Source organism: Camelus bactrianus, chromosome 2 (genome assembly GCF_048773025.1).
Source record: "Camelus bactrianus isolate YW-2024 breed Bactrian camel chromosome 2, ASM4877302v1, whole genome shotgun sequence".
In the NCBI taxonomy this organism is placed as follows: domain Eukaryota; kingdom Metazoa; phylum Chordata; class Mammalia; order Artiodactyla; family Camelidae; genus Camelus; species Camelus bactrianus.
This window is the reverse complement of record NC_133540.1, coordinates 36263282-36283367: the sequence shown is the minus strand read 5'-3', so window position 1 is coordinate 36283367 and position 20086 is coordinate 36263282. Positions and strand designations below refer to the sequence as shown.

The 20086-nt window shown below is 42.2% G+C and overlaps 1 protein-coding gene across 2 annotated transcripts in view; it reads right to left on the bottom strand.

Moving 5' to 3' along the window:
• Positions 1–20086, bottom strand: part of TBC1D9 (TBC1 domain family member 9) — a 106772-nt gene that overhangs the window by 39257 nt on the left and 47429 nt on the right. The window contains exons 1-5 of one of the 2 annotated variants that reach the window (XM_074378212.1): positions 17693–17814; positions 12773–12891; positions 5532–5760; positions 4856–5117; positions 2868–3075 (exon numbers count right to left, since the gene is read on the bottom strand). In XM_074378212.1, coding sequence (XP_074234313.1) covers positions 2868–3075; positions 4856–5117; positions 5532–5661 — 600 coding nt within the window. In that variant the 5' untranslated portion in view covers positions 5662–5760; positions 12773–12891; positions 17693–17814. Of the gene's footprint in view, positions 1–2867; positions 3076–4855; positions 5118–5531; positions 5761–12772; positions 12892–17692; positions 17815–20086 lie in introns of those variants that run through there. The other variant, XM_074378207.1, reaches the window with a different exon arrangement.

Sequence of the window (20086 nt, the reverse complement as noted above, 5' to 3'; positions counted from 1 at the left end):
TGCCTAAAACACAGACACCACGTGGATCTTGCTGAAGTCAAAGTGTAAAGTCCTATGTCTAGTAGGATCATAAATACAGTTAACTCAGTTCACAGAATCAGTTTAACTCAGTTCACAGAAAGACCAGTGTCTGCTCAAACAGACTCGCTGGTGGGTGGGAGCCCTGCCCTACTGCTTTCTGTCATTATCATTACCTACAGGTAATAAAAATTACATTAAGTCTTTTGCTTCTTCCATTAGTCGAGGTTAGAGATCTACCATTAATATATTTCAGCGATTCATCAGGTTAAAGGAAAGGGCACTGCTGTCTCACTGAGCATCATGTTAAAGCTGCATCCTCCAGCCACAGAATGCTTTATTTCTAAACGCTACCCCCACCATTGTCCCTTATCTGATTTATGCTGAAATATGACTGAATTATCTCTGCCTTACTACCTGTTAGAGAAAACTGGCAAGCAGAAGATGGGCTGAGGGTATCAGCCACCACTCTCTCAGTTCCCTGAGCTCTCACTATCATGCTGTAAATTGCACTGGCATGTGCAGAGAGTTAGCTGGACCGCACCAAGAGGTGGGGAACAGGAGAGCAGACGTCTGGACAGCAGCTCCAGCCCCTCTCTGCTCCTCAGTTCCCTCTGGATAAACAGAGTGGTGACTCACTCAGAGTCATAAATGACACATCCATGGAACATTCTTAATCCCAGGATGGGTTTCCTTAGCCAGTCCGGGTTACTGTGCTTTACTACAGTCAGGTAGGACTTGACCAAGAAAATTTCAGTGACAGTCTTGTGTATGGTGATAGATGTTAACTAGACTTACTGTGGTGATCATTCTGCAATACTGACAAATATTGAATCACTATGTTGTCCACCTGAAACTAATATGTCAATTACAACACACACACACGCGTATAATAACTCCCTAAGACAAAGAAGGTAAGTTTGCTGGAAAAAGTCATAAAATGCATTTCTGAGCCAGTTGTAAGTACTGATGAATTATCCATCTCAGAATTCACCCCCAACAATTCCTGGCCTCAAAAAGTGCTGTACACTTTATCAATTGCCTAACATTTCTCATTTTTTTTAATCTGACAATTCAACTTGTAGGAATTTATAACTTAAGGAAAGTTATACATATGATTAGAAGAAAACTAAAAACAATGCAAAGGTCCAACCACAGGTCACCTACATGAGAAGAAATAAATTATATGTGTATCCATTTATGGAATAATATGCAGTCATTAAAAGTTACATTGTAAAAGAGTATTTTATAATATGGGGAAAAGTTAAGTGTATACTGTTAAGGGAAATAAGCAAATAATAAAAATTCTTTATGTTTTATATGTAAATAATATAAATGACATATACACAGCCATGTATAGAAAGTCTGGAAAGCTGGATAGCAGAATGTTAACTAAAGTGGTCATCTTTGAATGGTGAGACTAGGGGTGAATTTTGCTTTCTTTTTATTTGTCTGTATTCTTACAAATTTACTGTAATAATGATGCAACAGTTTAAAAACAAACAAACAAACAAAAAAACCAAGAACATCTGCTTACATAAATGATTTAACAAAAAGAAAAGAAAAGAAGGCAGAGGGAAACTTGAATCTTTTACTATAGGGAATCTTAACAAAGGGTCAATCTTAATTTAATAGCCAAAGCTTCCAACCATGTTAACTTCTAGAAAATGACCAGAGAAGGTTGAAAGTTGCCAGGTTAGAAAGTGCAGGCCTGCCAGCCCCTGACATCTTAACCTGAGTTCCTTCTCAACCCCAAACAGCACAGCAAGGCTTCCACGCAAGTACCAGAATAACCTATCACTGTGAAGACATGACAGAAACCCACCTCCACCGCAGACACAAGATTGATGTTTCATAGTCTTCACTGCACATGTAAGTCAGCCTGGGACTTTATTAAACTACAGACTCCAAAGCCTGCACAGATTCAGAAGATCCGGGGTGGACTTAGGAGTCTGCCACCGTGGCAGGCGGTCCCAGTGGGTCCGATGCAGAGAATCGACAGACCAGCTAGATCTCAGCACTTGGCTTTCTGGTTCACAACCTGGACTGTCTCCTCTAAAGACTAAGCTGCTCAGGCTGTGAGCCAGGTGTACTAACCACATATTCTAGTTTCTGTATTTGATGTTTTCACATCTTGGGGCCCTGCTGACCCTGGAAGGACCACCCATCCCAGAGTCAGCCAACTCCTAGGGACAGCAGAGGACTCACCTGTGAGCGGCCCTTCCATAGGCAGACCAACCAGTGAGCCCACACTCCACTGACCTCCTTCACCTGCTCTCACACTCAGGGCCACCACTCACCTGCCCCCATCACCCTAGGGCCAGGCACCAGCCAACTGGAGACAGGCCCTCTGCCCTAGGGCCTGCCAAAACTATCCAACTTGCCAGTCTTAAGCCTGTTTGCCCTGCCTCCACTGTTTCTTCCCATGGAAACTACAGTAAAGGCTCTTCTCCACACTTCCCCTGCTCTTCTGCCTGCTGACCCGCCCTGGTGCTTCCGCGTGTGGTCCCCGTGTGGTCCCCGTGGCATGGCGTGCGCCCCCTAGAGGGATCTGCGACTATAACAAGCAATCTTTTCCATGACAGTCATCTGCTCTGTTGGCCTCACCTCACCTGAACAAGAATGAAACCTACATTTTTTTTTAAAACACCAGGCTGCCTCCAGAAGAAGAGATCTTGCAGGTCCCACGGTCACTTGGAGCAATGACAACACAGGAAAGAGTGGCAGATTCCATCAAAGAATTGTGAACAATCACCCTATGGTTAAAAGCCACCCAACGCTGGTAAAAAATACACAAAGAAGTATTACAGATTAAACTCTTCAAATACCCATCTTCACCTGACGCTTACCTCTCGGAGCGGGATGATGAGGCTACACAGGTTCTCCTCCTTGCTGGTAAAGCAGATGTAGTTTGTGGAGACAAACATCTGCCCCAAAATGTGCATTTTGTTGAATGGAGTCCAGAGGGTGCAGTCCGTGTGGCCGTCTAACTTTTCATCTTTGGGCAGCCGGAAAAGTGCGCGGTATCGCTCGCTCTTCGCCCTGGCATCGAGATCGCTGGAAAGCAACAACAGTAACGCAGCTTACGCAAGAGAAGAGCTTCAGTGCCTCTAAATGATGCAGCAACGGAGGTTCCCCAGCCCATCTTTCCCCTCCTCCAGCCTGTCAGACTTACTCCTACCTTCCTGGGAGTTAGCTCCAACCTAGGACCCAAAAACATAATAAAATTATTTTAATATATTTAGGGCCCCTTGGGTTGTCATTTTCACAATCAGTATTTGTAAATGTTCAAGGATCTTAGGAAAACAAGGCCTAGACAGGCATAATTCTCTTTCTAAAAGAATACGGTAATTGCTAAAGAGATTACTACATTTATACTCATCTAGATGTACTTTCGGGGTCTTATCTTTTAAGAATGACCAAATGGGAAGGCACAAAAGCCACATGAATCAGCTGACTGTCACTGTCTGCTCTGAACAGACAACAAACCTGCCTGAAACACAGGAGCAACCCAGCTCGGGACAACTCGCGTTTCTAACCTCTCTGGGTCCTCGGGAGGCTACAACCTCCCGAATCAGGTCCTTTTCTGTTTACAGTGGCGGTTATTTAAACCTCTCCCCTCAAGCTCTTACACCACCTGAGCCCCTGGATGGTCGAGTTTCTGGCTTCACAGGACACAGAGAAGCCCTCCAGCTCCCTCCCTGCTGTCTCCAAAACTGCCTCCATCCTCACCGACTCTTGCTTCCTTTCCCCGTTTGAAAGGGAGAGGTATCAGCACACACACGCATCCTTCTCCATGCCCTACGAGATGCCACTTTTAAAATTATTCATTTTATTATAGCTTTATCTCCACGCTCCCTTCTGCACCTGCACCCACACCTGTCCCTGCGCTTGCCCTCACCAGTAAACTCTTCCCATCTGCCTACTTCAGACTATCCTATTTTCAAACCTTCTTTAGTCTAGAAAGAGCAAGCCCCCTCCTTGACCACTGAATCTCTTGAGCAAGCGGTCTATACCTGCCCCTACTTCCCTTGCCTTGCTTTTCACGTGCTAGTCGATCCACTGCGGTGACCCAGCCTCTTATCACTCTGTCAAAACATGTCTCATATCACCAGACATTTTAATTGCAGTGACCTCTGGTCAGGTTCCAGCTATCAGCTGCGTGGCGATGATTACCAATTCCATATATCCTACTGGACCAATGTCCAGTTAGATGTCCTGCAGGCAACTCAACTCAGCCTGATCAAAACTGAGGCTTCATCTCCCTTGGAAACACTCATCCTTCCCTCATCCCCATCTCAGTAATTCCATGCATACTGTCACACCTCAGGGCATCAACTTTTCCCTTGTCTTTTCTCTAGCCCTCCTCCCACATCCAGTCTTCAGACTTCTCTGCAGCCTCTCATCCCATGCCCAGCCACCTTCCACACATGTGATGGACTTACTTCCCCCTGTGCTTTCCCCTTCTGTTTCTCCCATCATGTTATTCCATCCTACTGAATTTGCATGAGTAATTTCTTCTACGTCTTAAGAGCCCAGCTCCCAGCAGCCTCTGCTAAGAGGTCTTTCCTACCCTCTCAGCCCACCTCCCCACCTGTGTGCTCATGGCACTGTGCTCAGAGGACCAGAAGAGGTCCCAGCACATTATGCTGGAGTTGGTCGTGTCTACCTCATTTGCTGAACTGTGAGTGCCTTAGAAAGTCTTTTTCAGTTTTGTATCCACACCCAGCAAAGTGTTGTGAAACCCTTGAAGTTGTTCAGAGAAGGTTAAATTTCATAAATGAATGGATGAGCTTCTTGTCTAAAGTCTGGAAGGCTCAGAGTCTCTGTCACTCACCGTTTTAGAGCAGACACTTTTTTAGGAGACTTCTTTTTCAGTTTGGGCAGGGATCGGTCTTGTTCAAACCCCTCATTGTCTAAGAGCTGCCTCATGGCAATGTTGGCGAGCTGCTCCATTAGCTTGAAGGTCTCATTGATGTTGAGAAATACGGAGAAGAAATGCTCGCTGGACCTTGTGCTCACTTTGATCACATCAGGCAGAAGCAGCGTGGCGTTTTTCTCCAGCTGAGTGATGTCCACCCACCGGATTACCAGCTTGGCTGAGTGTAGGAAACAAGGCTGGGTCAACATGCAGCTGCTTAAAATCCTTTCAAGATACTGTAATTTCACAACCCCATGCCCCAATCTCACTGAACTCCTGTGAGTTTCTGTGCCAGTATTTATCATTATTCTGTTAGTTTTAAGAGACAAATCTGGACCACAAAAATTCTGAGCTATGATTATTGTGGATTTAAGTCCATGTCTGCTAAACGGATTATACCTTTGGTGACTCTTTATTACTTAGTAATCAATTTCTTTACAACTGTGGGATCAAAAATGATCGAATTCAATTGTTAAAATCGTTACAAAATAGTGTTGGCTCAGTTACAACTACAGATAAATTGTTGATGTTTGGATGTGGCAAACCTCAACAGACTTTGCAAAGCTTCCCTCCAAGATCCTAGAGAACTTACCTTCCCTACCCATGAGAAAAGAATAAAAGCAAAGGTGATTAATACTGAGGTACATCCAACCCTGACGGGGGACCTTCCCCTTCCAGTAGCTGCAGGAATAGTAGTTGACGAGCTTCTCTTCCTCCGGCATTCCAAACAGCCTGTGGAATTTCACAATGGCTTCCTTGAACTTCTCTGTGTCATCATCCTCCTTCACATCATTGATTTTGTTATACTCTGCAATGATACCCTAAGGGGTAAAGCACAAAACACACAACTGGTATTAATATGACTAGAGCTACATTTTTCCGCATGCTGTACATATTGGAAAGGGGTGGAGGCAGACAAACTTCAAAGGCTAGAGTTTTTAAAAAACAGAGTATTTTCAAAGCCAACTCCCAAATTCTAAGCCAGTGAACAAGAGCAACAGAGATCTTATCATCTGTTTACTGGTACTAATCATTTTGATAAATTCACATAGAATGAAGCCCATAGTTTTATTTGACCAATGAGGACATGGAAGGATTTTGTTAGTTCTACTGCTTTTCCTAGCTTATCATGATAGAGTCATCCCAAAGGTCAACTTCCATCTTTATCAAAAAAAAAAAAAAAAAAACAAAAAAACAAAACCAATGAAATTTCATCGTGAATTGGAAGGGAGGAAAGACCGAAACACCTGTCACTAACTGATTCTGGCCACAGACTCACTGTCTCAGGGCCGTGAATAACACCAGGGAACCTAACAAAAAGGAACAAGCAATCATTTGAGCAGAAAAGGAGTGAATGTGAGAGCAAAAACTTATATTAGATACATGATTTTTGATCAGTTGCACAGGAAACAAAATATATGCATAGCAAGTGACTGGCTTAATCTGTTTAATCATTATAGAAGCTTGAGAGGCCATTTCATTGTTACCCAGTTCCTCCAGAGCTCCCTGGAAACTGGCTTCTGTGTATGTCTCTGGATAGAAAATGCTCAGTGGAATTCCACCTTTGACTTTGTAATCACCAAATCCTTCTCACCTCATCTTCATTTCCTCTGATATCAAGGTGGCACGAGAAAAGCATGAACTTTTGAGCATGGAAGTCTTGGGTTTGGACCCTGACAGTGTCACTGCAGCTCTGTGTGAATCTGGGCAACTTCCCGGGTTCCCCTTGACATGACTGAGTCCTCTGTATTTCAAGGACAGAAAATTGCAATTGTCTCATACCTACAATTCCTGGCTCTCAGGCTTCCAGGATATCCTGGATGCTCTCTATATTTTATCTTCCTAAAATGGAAAATTCTTGTTAATCAAATTCTGAGTGTTTCCCTACTACCACCATATAACGTCCAAAATTGAAGACCAGACACACTTTTGATCCAACCAGCACTGCAACCTTTTCTCTCATGGTGCTACACTCGACAAGATTCCCTGTTAGTTACTCTGCCCCAGCCGGCCTGAGGCACGCTCGGGGCCAGAATGTGTCATCTGTGTGCCACCTTCTTGCCTGGGGCCCTGCCATTCTGTGTGCCTAAAAACTAGCAGCAAACTGTTGTCTGTTTCACTAATCCCGCCTAACCTCAGTGTCTGGTCCAACGCCCACCTCCTTACGAGTCTTTTCCCAACTATGACTGTCCTTCCTCATCTTAAGTACTGTTGATTCTCTCGGCCTGATGTACTGAAATTATGTCCTGAATTTTATTTTCACTGCCAGGCTTTCCACTCCGGTCACCGGCAGTTGTGGTAATCAGAAGTGATGGTGGGAGGGAGGAGAGTGAGGGCTTTAGACTTCTGCCATCTCCATCACTGTTCAATTCTAGTAAAAAAGCAAACTTGTAAACAATACCATAACAGCAAACACAACCCCAACGTAAGTCTCCAACCTATTTTCTATTGAGAAACCACCTCTTGGCCCCTTTACACAGTCCAGGAATTACAGCAATGGCTTCCCAATCGGCACCTCCTCACGAGTCTCTCCACACTCTAATACATATTTTATACGACTACTTTCTGAAACAGAGATTTTCACTGTACCATTTCCACCTTAAAAATGTCTGTACGCTATCAGTGAAAGAAGGAAAAAGTCCAATCTGCGTCTTATGCCATAAAACCTCTCCTCAATCTGCCCACATCAACCTTTCCAGGTTCAGTGTAACTATCACACTCACTGTGAAACTAACCCAGGACTAAATAAGAACTAGCATTCTCGTCTCTATGTTCTCTTAATTTATACGTCGGGTGAAAGTATTTTGTTTATATGTCCCTCTACCACTAAATATGCATTTCAAAGACAAATATAATGTCTCAAGTATTTTTTAATCACCATATCTAGCACCTAAAATTTAATAAAAAGATTATTAAAAGAGTGTATGTTGTCTTTCCAAATTAGCATGCATTCTTAAGGGGCCATATCTTAGTCTTTATTTTGTTCTCCAGAGTCACAGATATCTAAATCTAAAATTGTTTAAGAGCTTACAATCCTTGGGAAATTAAGCACCAAGTTGTCGACTGCTGTTCCTTTGTCATTCGGGAGGGCTGAATGGCTGGCACTGGAAGAGGCAATGCACTTCCCTGAGAGCATCTGCGATAAGGTTATTTTTTCTAGTCAGTTTTGATACTAGCACGTGAGAGAACAGAGATGTCCACTTTGGTGGAGGCCAGGGGAGACGCGTTTTAGAGCTGGGCTGCTTTGGGGGTGAGCAGGCTCTGGTAGCGCAGGGAACTGTAGACAGCCAGGAGGCAGCATGAGGCCACTGGACCTCTGAGTCGGGGAGGAGAAGAAGTCAGTTCAGAGAGAGAAGGGATGGAAAAACCTTTCCCCGTTGGCAAATACACCTACAGCCTATGTGACATTTCAAAGTTATCAGTGCCTTCAGAGGGCCATCAAAAAATATGTAAGGATGAATGAAGAAATAAATGAATGAATAGATGAAAAGAACTGAATAAAAAACCACTAATAAGAAGTAGCAGTTGGGTCCCTAGACAATCCCAATGGCCACTCAACTCAGAGTAACCTGGAGACCCTCAAGGCCAGCCTGCTCTTCTCCCGGGCTACTGTGCTGGGCTCTTACCTGAAGTCACAATAAGGAGACTATTAGAAGGGAGAGACATGTAACAAACCGAATCACGCCCAGATGTCTTGAGTGGGAAAACACTAGGTTCACACTATGCTCTCTAAAGAACAAGTACCACAATCTCTAGAATGCTCATTGAAATTTTTAAAGAGAAAATGTTTTTAAATACGAGAAGATTAATGAAGACACAGAAGTGAGAAACATCACTCTGAAACACTCTGGGGCCCAATACACTAACATCAACAGGCCAGGCCTTACCAACTGGTTTCAATGGCAAGGATAACAGTCCCCAAATTCCCCCTCCCAGCGTCTCTACCTTCAGGAAAAGAGAGAGTCCCGAATGCAGAACCTCTTTTTAGTTTACCATAGTCTTTTAGCCAGGTGGACCGGATGATGGAACAAAGGGATGGAATTATCTCCTTCCTGTATGTTCTAAAGGTTCTGCATAATATAAAACAGGTCACCCCGGTTCTAGGCAACAGCTCCGCGTAACTTTGGGAAATTACTACAATCCAAATATTCAGGCTGTCCAATAGAAATTTAAATACCCAAACGACATTGACAGGTAATTCACAAACGGGGGAAAATTAACTTAGGAGACATGAAAAAAGAAGTTCAACATTATAATCAAAGAGAAAATTAAAGCAATAAGACACAGTCTTTTTACTTATTAAATTTGAAAAACCATTTAAACAAGTGAAATGCTGAAAGTAAGCAATGGGAAAACTGCACAAGGATTCTAATGGACTGACAATATCTACTAAGGTCCACGAAAAGTGCTTAAACTTATTTAATCCATTAACCAACATTTTGTAATCTATCCCAAAAGGGGGTGAAAAATTATAGGAAAAGCTGCACCAAAGGATTCACTATAGTATTGTTTGTGCCTGACTCCCATGAGTCTAAAAGCTGGGGTGACGTCTAGAAAGAGAGGAATGGTAAGGTCAATTGTGGGATAATATTCAGTTACTACAGTAACAACTAAAAGTTATATAACAACACAGTAGATACCAGAGAAGAAAGATATGCTAGAAAGTTATATGTACAGCAAGACTACCGTTATGATAAATATGCATATTAGAAATCTAGGAAGAAACAAACAAAAGTTATTGATGGTATTTGGATTCTGGTCACCTCTGTAGTTAATTATTTCATTTATAATTTATAAAAGTTAATTAGATCTCAACACAAACAAATAGGCTGGTTCCCTTCATTACTGGACAATCTGTGCATGTTTAAACCATTCATTTGCACATGAATGATGTTCTTTCACACTTAACTGCATTAGTAGCAATTCCTCCCTCATAATTGGTTTCAGGGGAATTAAATCTGACACTTCTGGTGTAATGGAAATGGTGAGAAGAATGGCTATTTGATATAATTTGTCCTTGCTTTATTATTTATTTCTCCTAACTACTGTCACTTTGAAGCTTCAGTGTCTTCCTATAGCTCTTTATTTGTACCTATTTCCCAAAGAAGACAACATTTGAGGGAGGACTATGAAAAGGTAACTGAGAACCTCAGTAGTAGCTCAGGGACAGAGAAGATGCTTTGCGTCTGTTCCCCCACCAGTCACCGCCCCCTTTCGCCCAGCCCCTCCTCAGACTCTCCTCATCTACAGAAATCCAGAAATTCATCTACTTCCCAGAAATTTAGATACAGAACTTAGAAACCACAGGAAGATGTTAGCAAATCTGATTAATTTTATCAATAAAACTCTCAATGATTCAAGAATTTTTTTGCATGTTGTTTTATTAACTTTCAAATACAAAACGTTCCAAAAAGAAAAAAGTCATCTATTATACCTAAGTTCTATATTCAACTACCAGTTAAACAAGGAAAACATGTTATTCTTTTCTTTACTACCAGTAAAAAGCCAGAAGAATAAAGATAGATTCTTTTTCCAGCAGGATCAGAATTCAGTCTGGTGGGTCAGTAAACTATTTGCCAAACAGCTGTCTGTCATTAAGTATACTTCTTTAATTTAGTTAAGAATAATTTTTTTACTCAGAAGCTGCCATTTTTCCTAGCTTGACTGATCCTTTCCAAGGTTTTCCCCTCTCTCAATTTTTTTTATCTTCTTCACTACTCTTCTAATCATCTCTTTAGTAAGGATGGAGCAGAAGCTTAAATCGCCAATTTTAAAGCATTGATAGACTGCTCATTTTGAAAGGTAAGGGGCTGAATAAAGGAAGGGGCTGTATCATTGCACCTGCTGTGGTACTCCTCGGTCCTCACTAATTCTATGTGGTCCAGTTAAAATTCCCCTTCAAAAACATCAGAATCCAAAGAGCAGTGAAAATCCATTTATACTTTTCTTCTTTTCAATCATAAAATTACTACATGTGAGGGCAGCTCAAGCTGGTGGAGGAGGAGGACCTGGAGCTTGCCTCCCTCCACAAGCACATCAAAATCACTACATATACATGTAGAAGTTCAGCAAAGAAGAAGAAATAAAATACAAACTGGCCACTCTGGAATTTTAATGAGAAACACTGTCAGGTCACTTCCTAGAATTCCTCCTTAACCCGGGTTTAAAGAAGGGCTTCTAACTATAACTGAAAAAACCAGGTGCTGTAACAGAAAGAACTGGCTGATTTTGACTAAATAAAAAATTTTAAGTTTGGTGAAAACTATTGTGAGCAAAGTCAAAAGAAAAACAACAAACACATATAACTGATAAAGGGCTAATGGCCTTTTTTATTAAAAAGAGCTTTTAAAAATTAAGGAAAAATAAGACCAAAAGTCTCACAGAACAAGAGGCAAAAGACATGAACAGTCTACAGACAGGGTGTAAAAATGGCCCTTAAACACATGAAAAGATGTTCAACTTCAGTCATAAATAAGATGATACAAATGGAAACAGTACTAAAATATCTCTCCCCTTCAGACTGGTAAAAACTCGAAAGCTTGATAATCTACCTTGTTGGCGAGGCTGTGGGCAAACAGGCACTCCCATACATGCTCGTGGGAATGTAAAATGGGGAGGCGAAACTGGCAGTATTCAGCCAAACCATACATGCATTTACCCTTTGACCTGGCAACCCCATTTCTACCAGTGTATCTTAAAGATACAGCCCCAACCATACACAAGTGCATATGCATGAAAACGTACATATGGAACATCATTTATAATTGCAAAATATTGGAAACTACATAAATGTCACAGAATAGAAGAGTAGCTGGATTATCTATGGTTCACACACATAGTATGCAGCTTAAAAAAGAATGAAGAGGGGGAGGGATATAGCTCAGTGGTAGTGGAATTGGAGAGTCATCATACTGTAAACCGTAAGAGCAAAGACTGGCTCCACCAAAAAATCACTGATGGATGCTAAATCAAGGGGGAGATTTTGATGAAGAGCAGGATATTTGGGTAGCCTTAAAGTGTCTTCCTACAGAAAATTGCAAAAGTGAAATTAGTAACTCTACAGTGGAGAAACTGGCTAGCACCTTGCTGGGTTTTTATCACCAGTGGGTGGCAGATGGGTGTCAGGTGCCTCCAGAAATGATACTCTGAAAAGGACACAAGATCGCTTATGATGTCCCATCCAAGAATGCATAATCTGAAGCAAATCTTCCAGAGACATCTAATAAAGTCCCAAAGGAAAAGTGTCCCATTAAAAAAAACAGAACTATACACTGAGAAGTATCAATGTCATAAAAGATAGACTATTGAAATGATCCAGATCGAAGGAGACAAAAGAGATGAAAACTAATCCAATAGCTTCCTAGACTGGCTCTTGCACTGGAGTGGAAAAAAAAAATGTTATAAATGACATTATTGGGTCAATTAACAAAATCAGAAAATGCGCCAACTATTACAGTATTAGTATTAAATTTACCACTGGTGATAGTGTTGTTATTTAATAGAATAGTCCTAATTCTTCAAAATATACACTGAAGTATTTAGGGGGAATTTCCTATAAAATAGAGTAACTGAGCACACAAATGGTAAAGTAAATGGGGTAAATTGTTAACAACAGGGAATATGGGTAAAGGGTCTACAGGTGTGTTTTATACAATTCTTATTTTTGCAAATTTTCTGTAAGTTTGGAGTTATTCTCAGTGGAAGGTTAAAAAAAAAAAAACTCCACTACTCTAGAAAGAGCAAATCACTAAGTTGTACACCTAGAACTAACTAGTGCTATAGTCAATCAGACATCAATAAAAAAAATAATAATATAATAAAATAAACCACTACCTGTATTTTTCCTCTCACAAATGTGTTGATATCATTCTCATTTTCAAAGATGGAGAGTGTCTGCAGCAGATTTTGCTCGAGCCATTCCCAGTGTTCGGTGATTTCTTTTCTGGAACCACCTATTCGAATGTAAAATGATAACAGAAGTCAGAATTTAAAAGACACTTTAAAAATCATGGTTAACTTCATCCATATGCAGTGCCTTTAAAGAGAACTACTGTTCCCACCAGCTCTGCCTTTAAATGCTTTCTCTTCTCTAGGGGAGACACACAGAAATGCTCAAGGATGTGGAAACCTGAGAGTAAGTATTGTGTTATGGTCACATCTGATCAGGTAAGTCCAGAAAGTTTTCAGGACAATCTTCCAGAGTAGAAGGCAGCAATGTTTCTCCCGTTCGCTTTTCTGGATTGGGAGTTTAGCCCTATCCTCTTTTCTCCCTCCTAGGACTGGCATGTAGATCTTGTTGGAGACTAGGTTACAGTTGTTAAGTTGCAACAATACAGAGCTTTGGTATGCCCCTGGAGAGCTGATGTAACCACCTCCTATAATGGGCAAAAAATTATCCTCACTCCCTTCAATTATGAATGAGATGTGAAAATGGACTACAGCGAGGGAAGAGCAGCCCGGCTCTCACCAGCACAGCTGCCCTGAAACGCAACGGGATGAGGTCATCCTCACAGCCTCCATCCCGGCCACTACACTTCAGTCAGATACAAGAAGCATAGTCACCTCTCCTGGCAACCTCTAGATTTAAGCAACCTTAGCCTTGCAGCATATGTAACCCGGAACCCTGCTTCTGCTCACAACTGCAGGGCATAATAGGGATGCTCTCACGATGTGGTTGTCAAGGCACTGGAATAAATTCCTTTCCTCTTTTCTTTTCTTGCCCTGGGAAGGTTAATGATCTTGCAGAAGAACACTTAGTCAGAAATCATACATATATCTCACAGATGTAAACTGTGGGCACCACTCATTCCAGAATTAAAGAGTGATTCTGTGATTCCCTTGATTCACCCCTTCATGCTCCTCCTTAGATTTCCAAGTTATCTTTTTTATTGATTTCTTAAAAATAGCTTCTCTCTTCTCTGCCACCAGTAATTCAAGGTCTCTCAGCATCTCACTCTGATTCCTGGCCAGGAAAGGTAGGAGATACAAATGTATCCAGAATTGTACTCAGAACTGTGAGGAACAGAACTAAAATTTCTTAGAAAAGGAGAGGCAGGCTTGAGGAGTTTCAGATCCACTGTTCGAGGAAAGGAAGAACAAAACCAAACTCAACGTTCATTTTCTTTGACTTTATGCTTATGCAGAGGACGAAGAGCAAATTTCCGAGTGGAGAGGCAGCCCTGCAAGAACAAGTAAGAGGAGACTGTCTGGAGTTCTTCCTGCAGCTTCTGCAGCTCACTCATCCTGGGCTGCAGTCAATCGTGTGTGAAAGCCATGACTCTACTGTGCTGTCACGGCAAGAGCTAGAACTCAGGATACCTGGGTCCCCCTCCGTCCCTGCCACCAGCCTGGTGGGTGCCTTTAGACAGTTTGCCTCATCTCTCTCTGTCTCAAACTCTTTACGTGTAAAATGGAGACAAAAGAACAAAACAAAACCCTGACTCATCTCAGAGCAATGTAGTAAAAATCACAAGGAATAATGTCTACAGATACACTCTCGAAAGTAGAAACCACTTTTCAGATGCAAAGTACAATGACCATTTGGAATATTTAGGGAATGAGTCACTCTGGAGTTTGCCAGGAGTGTTCAAACATTTTAGGCATAAAAATTTTAAGTTGGCATTGGAAAATTTTCTAAAACATACTGCGCCCTTCCTTGTCTGTAAACAGGTCACCCCCCATCCCCAGCTGTGACTGGCTGTGCGTTACAGATAGAGCTCAGTCCAGCGTGAATGCTGGCCACATGCCCTGCACCCCACTGTCCCATCTGTGCCTGCTGGCCCTGTGAGAGGTTCGCACCTGAGGATGGAGGCACTCCAGGGACCCGCAGGATGGCAGAGATTCTGCAGACCCTCCGGGCACAGTTCCCAGCCTGATTCTGCCTCTCCTCCAGCCCTGCCTGCACTGATCCCAGATGTGCCTTCCACAGGCCGGTCTGCACACGTCTCTTAGCTCAGCTGGGCAGTCTGGCTGCTGACTGGTATTCCTCCATGCACTGCCCTTTTCCAGGTGGTCACACCAGGTACTTGACCTTAGAGTCCCTGTTACTCCGGTCTTGGAATCCAACCTCACTTCAACCTCACCATTCCTCGGTCATCTTGGACAAAAAAGTCCAGGATAACAAGCCCCAGGGCAGACCAGGTGTGCCTCCACCTTTGCAGGTGCTACCTTCAGTTTTCTCTATGTGCATATTCATACGGGTACATCCTCCCATCCTGCCACACAGCCATTGCGGAAATGGTGTGTGTGCACATGCACTCATTCAACAAACATTCACTCAGACCTCTGATTTTCATGGGCATACCATGAAAGTCTACGGGGTGGATCCCTGTCATCAAGTAGCCATCTGGAGCACTCCTGTATTGAACTTCAGTTTACTCGCCACATTGTTTCCCCACCTGTTGGCTTCTCTGCTGCCCCAGGACCTCCTGCTCATCACCCTGTCCTGCTGTCCATCATGTCCACAATCTCCACCTGCCAGCACCTGCCACCATGCTCACTGCCAGCTCTTTTCTCTACTTCTTGCTGCCCAGGATGTAAATCCCCAAGTTCCTGTCTGCGATTACCCCCTCTGCCCCCACCCCAATTCCTGCTGCTTGAGCTGCTTCTCTGCTGTCCTGCATCTCCTGTTGCTTCTCCCAGGCTTGTCAGTGTCACGTGAAAAGGCTGGCTCTCTGGAGTTATCTCCAGCCACTCACAGCTCCCATGCACAGGAAAGGTGCGAGATGGCAAATCTCAGTATCTTTAGTTCTCCAGCTCTTTCAGACCGCTTGGTGCCTGAGGCCTGCTTGTATACCACCAAAGAGGTGTCTGAGGTTTCTTCTGCCTCTATCCAGACCTAAGGTTCTAAAGTTCCAGAAGACTGGGCTGTAGATAACAAAGAAATTTGTGTACCATTATCACCATCACTGAGGAAAGAAAAAGTCACATATGCCAACAGCCAATGGTAGCTTCAGGAATTAACTATGGATTCCTATCTATACCCAACAGACACTTGTCGGGGGAGTGATGTAAATGTACCTTTTACATTTCTATTTACTGTGCAAATGCACCATATTCTCTGAACACTTTCCTTAATACACAAAGAATAAATGAGGATGGTACTCAAGGCTCCAGGCTCTGGAAGTATGAGGATACCTATAAGGCAGGGCTGGAGTCCCTCCCCCGCAGACCAGACACATTCTGAAGACGCTGATCTAGTAAAAATGATCTCTAGGAGCAGGTGTCCACTTCTCATCCCAGAACAAACGTCAGGTCCACGGAGCAAATATCCTGCTAACAGTTTGAGAGCAACTGTCACTTCTGCCAACCCACTCTTTAAGAACCAGTAAGACTCCAGAAGAAACATGTTGGAATCCTTAATGTTCCGTATAAATGCCTCTTTCATTTCTCAAGAAAGTAATTACAAGGGCTGCAATATTTAAGAGCTTGGAACGTTCCTTTTGCTATTGTGCAAACTGAGATAACATGAGACTGTTTTGCCATGACTTCTGAAAAGAGGCAGGTCTATTTACCCAACAGTTTGAGCAAAATATGCTGGGCACTCAGAAGAGAAAGGAAGGGCTTGGCAGTCAACTTTCTGGAAAGGCTGCATTTACAGAGATACAGCAGGAAAAACAAGCTGACCTGACTGTGCAATCAGCCAGAACAACAAAGAAAGCTGTGTCGGGTATGAGACTCCTTCAGGAAATCCAAGGTAAAGTTTTCCACCATGGTCAAAACTGGATCAACACTTCATGGGCTTAAGATTATAGAGAAATTAATTTTGGAAAAATGAGAATCTTTATCATTTGCAGTGTTATGTTTTGTTTTTAGAATACCAGCCACAGGCTCTGTGCATATATCTGGGCAAAGTTTAAATACTCCTCGCTAAGATGTGGAAAATACTAAATCAGCCTAGTCTAATCTCTCATCTAGTTTGAGATGTACCTTAAAGCACAAGAAATCTACTTGAAACTAAAAGGAAGCAGCATTAAGGTGGACCCACAAATTGATTCTATTGTATCTGGCCTCTGAGGATTAGGAACAAAGCCTTAGGTTCCCCACTGACAGATATTCGGTGGATATTTCTTTGCGATGCATAATTAGTAATACAGTTTGGTTCTGGAGCTGTGGGCCTGATTTAAAAACATGAATTGGAGAATATCTAAAATGGTAAATCCCCACTGATGGAGCTTGTGTGCACGCATACGTGTGGGTATATATCTGTGTGTATGTGCAAAAACAATAACCACTCACGACAGCAGAAAACAAAACTAAGCAAAACAAATCCACCAGACATCCCAGAGATTAAAAAGCAGCTAACCTAGTATTTTCAGATATCAGAACAGGATGCTTGGATCCCAAAGGTGATCTAGTCCTCAAATGAACAGCACTTGAAGCTACTTAAATAGAAGGAATCATCTTTTTTACGGCCTTATCCAAACACAGTCTTATTCACAGAGATGATAATTTTGGATTTTAAATACCAAAATTTAAATACTTTTATCTGTAAAGGTGAGAGTAATACCCAACACACTGGAGTGACACTTACTGTCCCCTGTAGTATTTACAAGGCCACCACTGTACTCTCTACATCCAGAAAAATGACAAACTCATATTTAGAGAGGGCAAGAGATACAACCCAAAATAATGTGGTGATTTGAACAGTTTAGAAACAAAAGGGAGATTTACATTTTAAAAATCCACATCCAATTAAAGCGAAAACTATAAACAGGTTAAATAGTGATAATGATAATGTTTTCCATGACTTACTTGTGCTCACCGGGGCCCGGAGCCACGCTTAACTACAGACACGGATTCTCACAGCAATCCTATAAGCAGGCCAATTACAGTCCTCTTGTTTATGAGGAAACTGAAGTTTTCACATTCTATGAAATCAAATTCAGACTCTTCTGTCTCCAAAATGTATGCTGTTCGTTGCTACACTTCCACCCCCTGACCTATTTTAGAAGTGCGGTTAAGTACACCTGGGGGATACATGATATGAAGTAATAAGGAGCCTGATTATCAGGGAGACAACATCACTTAATGGTTCAGACCACAGACTTGGATGTCAAAAGAGTACACATGGTTTCAAATCCCTACCACGCCACATATTAGCTTTGTGACCATGGAAAAGTGACTTAACCTCACTGTGTTTCAGATTCCTCATCCGTAAATGTAGGTAGCAACACCTACCACGTTGGTTTGTGCTGGAGATTAAGGAAGACAATACATGTAAAGTCCTTAGCACAGGTCTAGAATATACAAAGCACTAAACAAACAGTAACTTTTGCTATGACCGCCACAAGTAACAGAACACAAACGTCTCTTCTTGAAATGTGATGCAGAAGATACTTCTAACTTCTGATGTCAGAGCACTAAGAAACTGGCTGCTTAACTGTTGTCTCATCATCATACATTCAGCGCAGATCTCTCTGGCCCTGACACTGTTACATTTGGATTGCAAAGTGTACGTACAATTGAAGTAAAGCAGGCCTAGAACAACTCTTTGTGCAACTATTATAAGCTGCTTACATAGCTCTGCTTGTGATCTCTTACAGGTCATAACAGTACGTTCATAGCTTTATAATCACTCTGAGAAAAGAGAGGCCCAGGTAACTCATCCAGACTTAGCAGTAAGAATTAGTGGTTGGTGTTGTCAGTTTGCTTATTTTACTTAAAATGCCAAGGTCCTCACCAACTCTGACGGGCAGAACATAAATGGCTCTATTTCTGGAGGACAAACAGGCTCATGATCCTAAAAGCCTTACATACATGCATATTCTTGGACTCAGCATATGTACTCCTATAAATTTACCCTAAGGTGATAATTAAAGGAATGTGGAAATATTTTATTCAGAGGATAATCACTATGGTTTTTCAAAATTCAGTTAATATTAGAGAGAAAAACCCTAGATTTTCTGAATAGTTAGATAAATTACATTTGATACACAATAAAATACTATTTACCTATTAAAACTGACATTATAGGCATACATTTTATTGACATAGAAAGTCTATACACATATATGCATACACACACAAATACATATATATGTGTATGTACAGACACACAGACATACACATATATGTAAAGTCTGGAAGGTAAAGATTTTTAAAGTGTTATTACTGTCTTAAATATTTTATTCTCTTTGCTTAACTATATTTTCTAATTTCCTGCAATGAACATGTTTTGCTTACTGAAAAAAAAGCCAAGTTTTTTTTTTTTTAAGCTGCTAGGTTCCCAACAAAACAGGAATAGTTCCTGAGGTATACAGACCAAGAAAGGATGAAAAAAAACTGACCAACTTCCACATTACGTGTGTCTCATGTGGAAGGCAACTAAATTACCCAACATTTTGCATCTAGTGTAAATAAACAGCAGAAGCAGCAACAACTGGCAATCTTTAATTAAACTCTGGGTCTTACCAGCTTCTGACTAAAAGAATGTTTAATCATAAAAGCCAGTGTGATGCCACTGAAAAAGGACTGGGCGGGGAGCAGGGGTGGCCTGGGACCTTGATCTCAGCTCTACTTAACTAGCTGTAGCCAGCCATGTGAACTTGGGCAGTCCACTGTGCCTCTGCATCCTATCAAAACCAGAGTGCTGGACAAGAAGGGCAAATCTATCTCTCAGTTCCAAAAATGAATGACCATCTAGGCCCAGACGAGATTCTAAGACGGTGAAGAAAAAGGAAAGGAAATCAGAGGGCAATGAAATCAGGGCAGGGTTCAGGGCCATGTTATCAGCGAGGTGGCCATCAGGCACATACCCTCCACCTCATTTCCATTATCAGTCCTGTTGGAAGGTCCCATGTATCCAGAGGGAACCGTCAACATCTTTCTGATGGTAACTCTTCTCCTCTGCTGTCCCAGAGCTCTTCAAGCAGTGTCCGTGGAATTCTCTGCATTCCTAAGAGTCCACGTTCTCATGAGGCTGTATAGGCCTTCTTACTGTTCGTACCTTCTAGTTCTTCTCCTGGGGGGAGCCAAATGCACCGCCTTCTACTCAGGCCCCCTGAAGGTCGAGGAGGGCGGAGGACTGGGCTCTCTTACTTCTGGGGCACCAAGTCCACAACTCCAGCTGCTGGGGGAGCACCTGCAGCTGTTTAGTGCCCTAGTGGGGGCACAGGTGTAAAACAGTCAGTTACTGGTGGGAGGGAG